Source organism: Macrobrachium rosenbergii, chromosome 1 (genome assembly GCF_040412425.1).
Source record: "Macrobrachium rosenbergii isolate ZJJX-2024 chromosome 1, ASM4041242v1, whole genome shotgun sequence".
In the NCBI taxonomy this organism is placed as follows: Eukaryota; Metazoa; Arthropoda; class Malacostraca; order Decapoda; family Palaemonidae; genus Macrobrachium; species Macrobrachium rosenbergii.
Window position 1 is genome coordinate 61589838 of NC_089741.1, and position 14169 is coordinate 61604006.

Sequence of the window (14169 nt, forward strand, 5' to 3'; positions counted from 1 at the left end):
ACAGAAGTAAACTACTCAGTAACAGACCTAGAGTCTTTAGCCATAATAGATGATTTAAAGCATTTCAGGTATATCATATTTGGGTATAAGATAACTGTCTTCATTGATCATTCAGCCGCAGTAGAAATGCTTAAGAATCCAAATTTTTCCGGACGTAGAGCTCGTTCGTTTATGACAGCCCAAGACTATGACATAGTGTGTTCCAGGGAAGGCCAATAAAGTGGCACATGCCTTATCAAGGCATAGAACACAAGGTGATAGTAAAAACATGATAAATCAAGAAGCAGAACAAGGTGAACCTGTAGGCAATGACATAAATGTATTTACCATGCATTATACAGAGGAGCTTTCTCAGCAAAATTTCATAAGTGACCAAAAAGTGATGAAGATTTAAAAAAGATCTTCAATTTTGCAGAAAATAAAAAAGAATTTAGTCAAAGGGAATGAGCAGAATGAGCAGAATTAAGTAACAGAATTGGATGCCCCATAGACGCGGTAAACGTCATAGATAACATACTAATTTGGATGTTTCATGAATGTGACCCATTTGATCAATTTCTAGAGTGCTCCATAAAAGAATAGTACCCAAGAGCCTAAGACATAAAAACACTGAGTAATGCATGATGATGACATGAGAGCACACCCAGGAAGGGATGAGACAGTTCAGACTAGTTAGGAGATCTTTCCACTGGAAAGGAATTTACAAAGATGTTAGTAATTGACATGAAGAGCTACAACACGGTAACAGTTACAAGGGGAAGAAATGATAAGGAAGTACTTAGGAAAATCCCATCCCTCAGACTCCATTTGGAAAGAGTAGCCATAGATCTTATCACAACTTTCACACCAAGAATAAGGGGAATAGAAATATATTTAGTGCATTGACGCACTCCACTGACATACTAGAGTTACACCATTAACTAGCAAAGGGGCCAAGTGTAAAAGCATTGCTCTCCTTGATAAGATATTTTGTAGGTATTCTGCCCCACAGCTCATTACATGATACATGCAGAGGTTGATTAAACTTTTTTCTATCTAAATTCAAATTTCCTGTGAGGCTAGTGACAGCTAGTCTTTTGTAAAGTATTGATTTAATTTAAGGCAATAACCATACCACAGAAATCCATCAACTAAGATAATTATAACTGTCAAGTTTGTATAAAGCAAAGGTGTTTTCTTCATCAACATTTTATTTATTTATTCATTTTATCCTTTTTTACCCATGTTTTTTATTGGGGGTGTGAAATTTTGGAGAAAAGTGAAAGGGAGCCACAAAAAGTTGAGAATTCATGAACGGAGGAATGACGTAAAAAAGGTTGAAAACCCATGGTTTAGGATCTATGGAAGTGTGGCTGCTTGAGGATTTTCCTCCAAACTGGGAAATTTCAAGGACTGTCCATTGCCATGGCTAGTAGGTCTCAGAACCAGTCTTCTTGTCGCCATAAAAAATCCTCAAGTTGACTGAACCATGGAGCTTCTCAATACCTTCCTGATGAGGCCTAACAGAGAAAATCATAGATGTCAAGGTCATCCCAAGGATGAAGCATTGCATCTACTGTTTTACCAGTATACCAGTACCTTATGATTTTGACTCCTCAAAAACAGGTCCACCAGCAGTGTGCCCAACATACACAAGAGCTCTGGTTACAGCAAAGTTTGGTGGAACTCTGACTTTAGAGCCTGATTTACCCACCCCCAGCTGTCCATTCTAATGTGATTTGCTGGAACAAACCTTGGCACTAAGCCCACTGCAAATTCTTCTACCCATGTGAAAATTGTAACTGCCAGTCTGTATATCCCTGACTGAGTGATGCCTTGATTCCAAAGGTATACCAATGTCACCAAGTTGTCAGTCATCAATTTGGAGGCTTACAAAGACAGCCTTTAACCCGAGAAAGTTGACTGTTGCCTCATTTTCCTAAATCCACAATCCTGTCATGTTGCTTGGTGACCCAATATGTATGTACTCCAACCTGGACTTGACATATCCACAAAAGCAGGACCTCCTGACATGGGGAATCAATGAGACTCCTCATAGGTGATGACCAGGGTTCTATCATTGTCAGAGAACCTATAGGACTTCCTTTGGGTAGTCTATGGTAGAGACAACACTGAGCACAACTTTGCAGGCTGTAATTGAAATGATCTCCACCTAAAGCAGCGGTATGGAACTACACACAGCAAGCTACCCAATTAGGGACTGTCACAATTTAATTGGAGAATGAACAACTCATGAAATAGGTGGGTCTTGCAGACCTGACAAAACTTGGATCAGTGATATCTAAAGCTCAATTAATGTTGTCACCATCACCAGCCAGTCAACACCAAAAATTTCATGTTGGGAGCCTAATACCCTCTTCTTCAAGAGCTTTTAGCATTGTCTTCTATGCCTACACAAGCTTAGCAGGCAGTACTGTATCTCATTAAAAGGTTCCCAAGTGGTTACAAAAAGTATTGTACTTAACTATAGAAACAATACTACTGTACTTGCTGGGATGGATGTAATCAATATAGAGATAAGGCTTAAACCCTGGGACGCTATGGTCATTCAGTACAAATGTATTTGTTAGTTTTATGTAAGTACATATATTATAAAATTAAACTTCTGCAATCAGTATTTATATTACACAACTGCTGCAATTGGAAGAACCAAAATGATTTAAATGCAACAACAGTAAATCTTATTTCTATAAACATAAAAATAACTAAACAATGGATAATATCATGAATACAATATACATAATACTATCAGAGGAAAATACAATTACGGACCAGAGAATTTCTGTCAGCCAGAAAGAGTATTATCAGGTTATATAAACAACAACAGTACAAGACTGCAGTGCATCTCCCTTTCAATTCCAAACCTACTTGTTTTCTATACAGTAAACTCCCTATAAATTACTCCAAATTGAATCAATTTGTCACTCTCTCAATTACTGCTTAGGGATAATACAAATTACATCAATCAAATATTTCTTAATTATTTGGTAGGAGAGAGGAGGCATTTTACCTTAAAAAGAACGAAAATTTCAGAACTTCTTAAACGTACAACAATTATTCTATAAAAAATAATTCCCATTCTACAGCAACACCAATGACATGACTCCCAAAGGCCACTGTCTACACTTGGTGATGATAAATGTACAACCAGCTTAACTTCTAAAATACTGCACTGTAAAAGTATGCTAAATAAATGATACTTCTGACAAAAGGAACAAAATATACTGATCTCTCAAAACAAAGTTACACTAATTCATTAACCAAATTAAAACCTTACCTTTCCAGCTTCTGGGCCTTGAGGATCAGTTGTTGATACTTTGGAGTGATTTTCAGAAGCCAACAATGATTTAGATGGCAAGACATTATCTCCATCCTCAGGCTCTTCACCTTCAGTATCAATATCAATGCTAATCATATCATCTAATTCATCTGTCAAAAGAACAAAAATACAGTGTCAGATAAGCTTACAATTCCAGTTAAAACGAAGTAAAACATTCTTGTAAAATTCAAGGGCTCAAGTACTTTCAACTTACTCTACATCTACATGTAGAGATTAACTTACTCTACATCTACATGTAGAGATTACACAATATAAATCTAATGCAGTGATACTTCTTAAAGGTTTCTGCTTTCCTAATGTAACCCTGGTCTGTTAATAATGAAAAACCTAGACAGTGCATAAAAAAATGAACCCAGTCTAAACAGCCAAAACCCTGTATGGACAAACTACAATACAATAATGAGCTGCTACTTCACACAAATCCAGGTCTGAACCACATCCAAATCCAACTACAAATAAGTCAACAGCACTCATAAATTGTCATTTACCATAAATCTGAAAGTAAGACTGAGTAAAACATACATCTCCAACAGTGCACAGGCTCCCTATACATACTTGTAATCTTTCATTTTCAACGAATTTAAACTTTACTGCAACCAACCAAAACCATCAATAATTGTATAAATTATAAAATGTAATATCCCACACAATTAACACTGAATCATAGACAAAACTACATACATTAGCATACATGTCTACTACAATAATTCATTCAGACTTTATTTACAACCAGTCCACTCCCCATGGTACTCTCAGTTTTCTGCTGCAGGCCTTTAGCACCTAGTTACCCTGATATCTACCCGTAACTTTTCATCTACTCCCTTTGGTCTTCCAACCTCTTCTCTTTAACCTTCCAGAATTTTTCACCCCTCACTTACAACTAAAGCTTTAACCAAGGTGTATGCAAGTCTAGAATTGTGACTTGGTCTTGGCACACTACTTTACAATAATACCAATTAAATCCAATATCAAAACAAACATACATATGCCCAGATCATTAACAAACTTGTTCTAAACCTGCCATGTTCCTCCTCTACAATTATCATCAAACCATCCTCCCACCTAATATTAGCCCTTCCACAACCAAGTTCTCATCAACCAGATAATGCATGCAGTTCAATGATAATGGCACCAGAATCAAAGTGATAAATTTGCAAAATACACTAACTTGTATTTTTCCTACATATAAACACCAGAGCCTTTTTGTGTAGAAGTATCCTTCAGCATAAACTGCAGTAGTTAAACTTGTTAACAAGGTAGCTAAATAGTAGTTACTGGAAAGGGAGGGTTGAGTGGGGGGAATACCCCTCACCCACCCACTATCACCAAGCACTTTTTCCTTCAGCCTCGAGAAAAACTGGGATGGGTGACGTCAGCACTTTGACATCAGGTTTTAGTTTGTATACCCTGGAAAAATACATATTACTTAAGAAATTTGTCTTTTGGTCCTATTGAAATGCAAACCATTGCCTTTTAAGTATGAGATTTACTCCTTAAGTGGGAGGTCATCTCCATCAGCAGACTGGATATTGAGAAACCAACCCAGTCCAGCATAGGAATGACAGAGCAGTAGGGCTCCAAGCCTGAGAAAAGGAGAAGAGCCTCACTCATCAGAGAAACGCATGCTACCCTCATCAGGGTTGTACAAGTCACAAGGCAGTGAAATCTTGGAATGACAACATAGCTCCACCCCCAAACCCCCTTGTTAAAATGAAGAGCAGAAGGAGTCACGTCTTAGTCACAAAAGCTCTAAGAGTGAGTGCTCGACTGAACAGCCACTTACATCTATGCTTGGTCCAGCATACACTCAGGCCAAGCTGCTGCTCTGTAGAGGGAGGAAGAAGGAAAAATGGATAGTAGCCAGTCACCCTACAATTGAGGGCCTCACAACCAGAAGGTTGTAAATGCCACTTTTTAAAAAAATGAGCAATTGCCCTCAAAGTCTAGCATTCATTACTCATTTCCAAGAAAGATATTGATTTAAGCTAAGTTTCATATGAAAGCCTCACTTTAGAACTTTTGTGAAAATTTGAAAAAATTGTAAGTGCGCCATTTGGCCGCTAGCATTCAAAATGTCCACCTAACTCCCTCACATTTGTGTATATTCTGGTCATAACCAGCACTTTAAACCATAATTAAATGTGTAAAATGATAATAAAAGTGTTATTATATTTGTGGTATAACAACAATGGATGTAATAATGATAATATAATTATAATAATAATAATAATGCTAATAGATTCACAATTTTGTGAAAACAATCTGAGTAATAAAAATCCACAATTATAGTAAATAGTATTACTATGTAAAAGAGAACAAAGACTTTCGAACACCTGAACAATTGTTCCCTCATCAATGTTAACGTTAAAATGCAAAGTGAGGGTAGTTTTCTTTATGAAACAGATTTTAAAGTTGGGCGAGAAGATAACAGCCCATCACGGAGTGCTGGTTCAGGTGTTATGTATTACCAAATTCAACAGGCAGTTGCGCCAATCTCCTTGATCTTCATACTTGGAGGTTGCATCTGCAGCCGCAGGCAGATGCAACTACTGCAAGTACAAAGATCAAGGAGAATGGCGTAACTGCCTGTTGAATTCTGGTATTACATAACACCGAACCAGCACTCTCCGTAATAACTGTTGTCTTCTCGCCCATTTTTAAAAACTATTTCATAAGAAAACTACCCTCACTTTGCATTTTAACGTTAACACTGATGAGAGAACATTGTTCAGGTGTTTGAAAGTTCTTGGTCTTCTTACACATAGTAATATATTTACTATATAATTGTGATTTTTATTACTCAAATAATAATAATAATATAATAGTAATAATAATAATAATAATAATAATAAATAATAATAATGATATTGATGAGTAATCAATATAGTGTGATGGAAAATAATAATAATAATACAGTAATATTAGTAATAATGATGTTGACGATAACCTTCCACATTCATAATGTTTAACCATTAAAACGGCTGGCCTACATTATGTGCAGGCACGAGTTTGTCTGTAACCGAGAAACAGCATCGTGCAGTAATTTAACACTATTTTTTTTCCATGACGTTTCATTCCTTGTCCTTTTTCTTCCTCTTGGCCATTGCACGACATCACAATGATCACTTTCACTATCAGAGGAAGACCTAATGGCGCTAAATAAGGCATAATAATAAAAAAAACAAATCACAACACACGGATGTTCAATTTTCGCCGCGAAAATCACTAGACTGGGAATAAAACAATAGCGGAGATGTAACTGCGCGGGTGATCGCCGACACTTCATGAGCCCCTTTATGCGCGGAAAATGCTGATTGCCCAGAACTGAATACCGTTTAGTGACGCGCGGCATTGGCTCGCTCTGAGTTGCTGCACATACAACCTTCTGGTTGTGACTGGAGCTCTTATGAGGCTGTAAGCTCGTGCAACATCACGTTCATTCATGTAGCTAAAATCGATAATACTGTTCCAGGGATTTGACCTTACTGAAACGGCTGAATAGCATAGAAATGCAACGAATAGACAGGAAACGTTGCCACATCTACTGGTATGCCTAACTCCAAATCGGTGGGGGTGGCATTTACAACCTTCTGGTTCTGAGGCCCTCAATTCAACTCCAGTCTTACATTCTCAGAATACCTTATGTGAGATGCTCTTCTCTTGAAAAGGAGCTGGTTGCTTATACAACCTGCTGAGCAGCCACCAAAGTGTACAGAATTCTGTGGTTGAATTCCTTAACGCAGAATAAGTAAAGGTGATCTGATGCTGCAGACAACTGCCCTCATCACCCTAGTACCAAACATTAATCCAAAATGACAAAAATGGCTGCAAGTCCTGCCTTTGTGAGTTTTTGCCTAAGCAGCATAACTGACTACTGTCAGAAACATTGTATTTGATATGTCAGAATGCCACAAAGAAAGGAAGTGTTTTTAACTACCGTACCCTTTGTGCTTGCCAGCACTAGCAAGAGATACTGACACTCTTGACAGGAGAGATCAGGCCCTACTCAGTAGCATACAAGGCTCACACTAGGAATAAATGCCTCTTGTCCAGACCACCATCAGATCCCAGAAGAGGCAACAGAAGCATCTGTCTCTCATCAGACTGCTATTCCTGAGTTTTGCTACAAACCTTGGAATTAAAGACACAAGAGTGACCCCAACCCAATATGTACCAGATGGAAAGGCAGACACATTCACCAATACACTTCATGGAGGAATGACAGTCCTATGAATGAAGTTTCAATCCAAGGCCTGTCTCAAGGGCTCATACAGAGCCCAAGCAGGCTACAGAGGGCAAGACTCATGTCCCTCCCTGAAGCCAGAGCCTTTGGGGGATAAGACTGAATGAAGCTTTCAACTGGCATAGACAACTTGGCAACAACTGAGAGATCTATGCCCTTCAGTCTGAATGCCTAGTTCCAGGATGGCAGCTAGCCTTTCATCATGATGATTTAAAAGTTTGGTTTAACAAAAGTGGACAAGGAGGTTTATGATCTGCTGAATGGAAGCTACAATTAGATAGATAGTCCCGTGTTCACACAGATGGCCAAATCTCCTGGAAAGGAGAGTGGCTGTAAGGAATCTCTGCAAAACTGCCAAGAGCCAGCAGATCAGAGAACACTCAGCATGAGATCCATGAAAAAATGCCAAGATGTCTGAGCCATGGAGCAATCAACACAACTGACCACCCGGTGGAACACTCCTACACTCTTTCTTGGGGAAAAAGAGTGTAGGAGCTCAGAATGTCCCAAGGGTGTGAGAGGCATCATCTGGAGAACAGATATCTGAGAGCTCACTGTTAGTTGTCTGGCAAACTGGTTGATCCTTTGTGAATCCCAGAATTTGAATTTCCCAAAATTTGAACTTCCATTCTCTTGCAAAGACACAAAGACCTATAGTCTTTAAGCATCACTTTAGGAATTGAGCTTGGTCCTGCAAAAAACTTATCTCCATCATGGAATTTATCTGGCTAATGGCTCGATGGCATGGTGGGCCTCCATTGTATATGTGCTTTACCAACTGACAGGGTGAAAGGAAACTGTCCTTTCCTCCAGCTTGTTCATGTAAATCACTATGGATGTGTTGTTGCTTAACACCAGCATGAAAAAACTTGTCAAACAGCTGTGGAATTGAGGGGTTAAACAGCACTACTTGCCTTCCGAAAAGTTTATGTGCAAAGGAGGATTGCCCTTGGCCCACACACTTGAGACAAATGAGTGCCTCAAGTGTTCACCAAAATATGTCTGTGAGCAGACAAATTTTGGCAGGTGTAGAGTTAAGGGATCTATCACAATGAGGTTTCTGTCATCCAACAACCATGTGAGATCATTTCTGGTCTCCCTGCTCACAGAGCAAGCTCAGAGGGAGGATAGCTTGGAGCTGATCAGTATCACTTCAGTTGTCCCCAAACCAGGTACAAGGGACAAGCCTCCTCAAACCTGACAGGTGGCTGAGGAAACCTGCCAAAACTGAGGTGGTTGACAGGAAAAAGTACCCACCCTAGGTGCCTTGTCTGCTTCTTGGGGATATACCAAACTCATCCCATTTATCATGATCTTCCAGTTGTGACAAAACAGTGAGTTGGCGATCTCTGTTCTGAAGTAACTATGACTTTTAGGACATCAGAACAAACCATCTGACTTGGTAATGGCACAGACATAATACAACTCTAACAGGTCTAAGCAGGGTGTAAGCTCTCATGAGCACCCAAGAGGCCCTTTTGCCAGCCTAAAACACAGAACTTTAGCCTGGTAAACAGTTCCACTGCAGACAAAGTGGTGGTACTTCCTACGTCCTACAACAATTGTTGCAGTGCCTGCTCATGGGACTCTGGCACATACACAATAAGCCAGAAGCAGTTGATGCACCCAAGCCATGGAATACCCATACCCAGAAAGAAGTTCTGAGCTGTGTTCAACCAATCTATATGACTCAACATGTTTGGCAATGCCTGAACAAGTAAAAGGTACCAGTGAACAGGTACATATGCTGTCATGCAAACACAACTCTGCGGCTGATGGCGAGCAACAGACCAGGTGGGAAGAATTACAAATGCAGGCAACCAGATCATCCTGGTAAGATGAATACTAAGCAAAGACCTGCCGTGTGCAAGGCCCCCAACTATGTATGTACCATCTAAGCATCATGAACATACCAAACAAGGGTACACTGGCCTGACCAAGTGTGTTTCAGGTGAAACACAGGATCTCTTGTCCAAGAGAGAGGGCTGTGATGGAGTACCAAGTACAGTACTCAGTAAGACTCTTGCCAGGCCCACTTACGGTGTCCAGGTTATCCATGGTGGCCTATAACCATCCCTTCTCAGAGCCAGGGAAGGCTGCTCATTCAGTCATAAAAAGGCTTCTTGTGAGAGGTCTTCATGGACTTCTTAGCAAGGAGAACAATGAAGGCGAAGACAAGGAGGAGGACAGAAAGGTACTCAACAAGGAGGAAGAGCAGGAATAAGGAAAACACTTGCAATTTTCTCTCTCCTCTGGACAAGGTCTTGCTCCCCTTTAATAAGGAGCTGTGATTGATGCTGCTACGGCACCTTCCATGTTAGTAGCCAAATGGTTTTTTGATTAATGGATGACAGGAAACTTTCTCATCTACAGATCAAGATTGTTAACCTCATCCAAAGCACCACAAGCAAGCCACAACCACAGCAGTGAGAGCAACTGCCTCACCTTCTGTGTGAACCCTAAAGAAAGCTCCAGTGAAAATAGGGTTCAGCAAAGGGGCCATGGTTACTTTCCCTACATTAGTGGTTTTCAACCTATGGGCCATGGTCATTCTGAGGGGTTTCCAAACTGTGGGTGCATGGGCAGTTCTCTGGAGGGGACGCCATGAACATTTTCAAAATAGTATTTAAAAAATGAACAATCATTTACAGTAAATGCAGGCCAGTGCTTTCTTTCATAAATAAAAATGTATAACTAATAAAGTGTTCCGAAACATAATTCCATAAGTGAAAATGTAAAACTAATTAAGTGTTCTGAAAATGCTTTATAATAATTCTATTAACATCATTACACAATTCTGAAGGGCAGTGGGCCTTGAGTATTTAGGGATGCCAAAAAATGAGCCATGGGCACACAAAGGTTGAAAACCACGGATCATTAGGCTCACAAAGAGCTAAACAATCTCTGTATCAAAACTGTTGAAAGGATTCTAAAAGGAGGACAACATCATGGATAACACAGATTCCTTAACACAGTTGGAATCCTCCACAAATAGAGTTGACAAACCAATAGCACTGAACTCTTCCTTGGACTGTAACAAACCACTAGTAGACCTGAGTGCAAAAAAATCACTTACAAACAGATCATCCCAGCATTTTAAGTACAGTACTGCAAATAAAGGTCTGTCACTCTCAAACCCCACCTATACACATGCACAGTCCGAGGACCACATACACACTTATCAGAACGGCTGCACTGACTCAACTACACAAGCCCAGACAATCACATGTGACAATCCATCGAATTCAGCCCACAAAGGGAGGGCAGGCTGAGCATGGAAAGGCTTGGGGTGTTCACACATTGTACAGGACAAGTGGGCTACTGCACACACACACACACAAACACATACACACACCCTGCAAGTATACAGTACATGTGGTCTCAACACCATACACACACCAAGTGCAAGATAATGATGGCTATGGCAGATATGGGTGATGAATCTGCTCCTGTAACTGCTTCCAGAACAGTGTTGTATGATCCGTAACACAGGTACCAAGTGAAACACACAAACCGTGGCTGACCCATCTTCATAACAATATTCCAAGCTCTAGTTAACAATCCATACAACTCCCTATGTTCAGTAATGGTTGAACTCGTAAAGGCTACTGGAGAATGGGTACGTGCACTGCCAAGCACGCATAACCTTGGGTCCAGTGGTGAACAATGGGCTGAACTGTATGATCAAAATCAAGAGACCTCATGCACAAACCCACTGGATAAATGGTCCCAATTCCCAGACAAAGACTAAACCAGGCGAGCACGTAGTGCTGGCTCAACCAGGTGTGTTTCTGGTGAATCAAGGTTCCAAGAGCTGGGAGCAGTCCTTGTGTCCAAGATGGAACAGAGAGGGACTGAGTGCTGAGCATGCTCAGTGAGACCCATGCCAGCCCCGACAGCAGACTGGAAACCCAAAGTGCTCACTCAAAGCCCTAACGGACTTCTTTTTAAAGTCCTTCTTGGACTTTCCTTTCTTCTTCCTCCTGCAGGAAGGGGAAGATGAAGAGGGGAGGAGGAGGAGGAGGACAAGCTCAATGAAGAGGAGGAGGAGTTAGTTGGAAAGCACTTACACTTCTTTTCCTTCTCTCCTCAATCACAGGAAGACTGGAAGCACTACCATCATAGGAGGGTCAACCAAGGCATTGGAAGCAGCAGCAGTAGCAGCAGAACCCTCCATCCTGGTCAAAGCTAAGTGCTAATAGAGGAATACAGCAAAAGAGGGACTCCCAGGAATGTGCAGCAAAGGCCCATCTCTGCAGGTATTCAATCAAAGATGACTGCATCCCTGATCTTCAAGAAAATCAGTAGTTCACTCAAGGGTGAGAAGGGTACACCAGTGGAGGTCCTGCTCAGGGCTAGTTGGCCTGAGTACCCACTGTCTGCCTTAGAGGGCAGTCAGCCTGAGTACCCAATTCAATGCCCAAGGAAAGCATGTGGCAAACAACACCACCCCCTCCACATAACTGGCCCCCACCAAAGGGACAAGAAGCACACTAAGAGGGTAGGGAAAAGAAAAAGCTTGGAGGAAAGAAATGCTTTCCTTCCTCCCAAGGACGGAATGGTACCATTTGGCTCTGCCATTTCGGCGCCGATTTTATAGCACCATAATTTTGGCGCTCATGCTTTTGGCATTCAACGATTTGGCACCAGCAATAGTACCTAGTTAATGCTTATCACCCAAACTATTCTTCTTAAACCTTTAAAGCCAGTAGTGCCTAGTTAATGCTTAGTACCAAAACTACTTTTCTTACATCTGTTTATCTTCGTGCGCGGAACATTGCCACTGGGAACATTGCCACCTGGAAGATTGCCCATGTGGGAATATTGCCAATGGGAACATTGCCACTGGGAACATTGCCCATATGGGAATATTGCCCATGTGGGAATATTGCCACTTGGAACATTGCCCATGTGGGAACACTGCCAATGGGTACGTTGCCCGCTTCTTTTTTTTTAAGGTAAGTAGGTAGTTTACTATTTACATTATCATTTTTTTTTCAAAATATTATTAGCTAGTTTACTAGTTAACTGTATTTTTATGTTTTTCCTCGAAAGATAATTAGCTAGTTTAGATTGTTGTAGACTGTAAGCCAAACATCGAATTTTTATATGAAAAATATCAGTCGTTGGTGTTTCCAGTCTTCCCATCGCTTAACAGAAATTAGTTCATCCTAAGACCCATAATGGCACGTGATATATAGCGTAACGTGGAAGTAATATGCTCGTAGATGAGCTCCAATACATATATCATAAGCATAGCACAAATAAGACTGGGAAAATCATTTATTGGGAATGTTCTCGAAGAAAGAAAAATAATTGCAAAGCAAGATTGCACACGGAAGATGGCGAGATTATAAAGCATGTTGGTGAGCACAACCACTCTGCGACTAAGGATGTAGTCGAGGCTAAAATTGCTCAAACTACTTTAAAAACGAATTCTGCAACATCACATCAATCAAGTCGTGTATTGGTATCACAAGCGGCTGCAACGTTGACGAAGCTACACTTTCGCAGCTACAGCCTTCTGTGATGCGATAGTAGAAATGTCAGAAAATGGAGGCAAAAAATGCAATTTGCTTCTGTTCAATGTCACGTACAGGATACGCCATACCAGAGAATTTGTTCTCGACTCTGAAGTTTCTCTGTGCGATCACGGGGTTTGAATGATGAAAATCGGATGCTTATATTTTATGACAGCAAGCGGTATGGAAGAGATCTAAAAGCGATTCCCAAACTGGGCCAGTGTGGAACATTCAAAGTTACGCCAGGAATATATTACCAACTTCTAACTATTCATGTTCAAGGGATAATTTTAGCATTCCTCGAGCATTTGTTCTTTTACCAAACAAAACCGAAACAACACACAGAGCATGTTATGAAAAAAAATTAAAGAGTTATTGGATAACAACCAGCCTCAAAATATTACTGTTGACTTGGAGAGGGCTTCTATTAATGCACTTAAACATGTTTACCTAATGCAATTTTAAATGGCTGTTTATTTAACTTTCTAAGTCATTATACTGTAAGGTTGTGGAACTTGGATTTAAACACCAATATCACAACGATAATGCATTCTCTCTTTTGATGAGGTATTTTTCAGCACTTACATTGTACCTTCCGATAGAAGTCGTTGAAGTTTTGAAGAGTTATCATGGAAGATGATTGTATACCATGAATTTATCTCTTATTTGAAACTACTTACATAGGTGTATTGAGGAAGACAAAACAACCGACGCGAGATCAACAACTATGTACCCAATTACTTTCTGAAATGTATACTCCTGAACTCAACAAGCTCTACCTGGGACTAACAACAGTGTCGAAGCATTTCATAATGCTTTGAATCATCTGTGACTAATTCTCATAACTCTTTTGAAATTAATCATTGCATTGAAACGGGAGGAAAGCTTAGCCTTTACAAAGCGTGTTCCAGTTTGAACGTGAGTGTTCCTTTTCGAAAAATAAACAATACACGACATTAATGCCCACGAGCCAAAGAACATTGTTGATAATTATGAAAATGGCCATGATCAATTAGCATACTTGAGGTCCACTGCATATAACATGCACATATTCTAATTAAACT

The 14169-nt window shown here is 40.2% G+C and overlaps 1 protein-coding gene across 1 annotated transcript in view; it reads right to left on the reverse strand.

Moving 5' to 3' along the window:
• LOC136839101 (tetratricopeptide repeat protein 17) overlaps positions 1 to 14169 on the reverse strand; it is a 234977-nt gene that overhangs the window by 43521 nt on the left and 177287 nt on the right. Inside the window, exon 15 of the mRNA XM_067104750.1 lies at positions 3278 to 3429. Within this exon, the coding sequence (XP_066960851.1) occupies positions 3278 to 3429 (152 nt within the window). The remainder of the gene's footprint in view (positions 1 to 3277; positions 3430 to 14169) is intronic.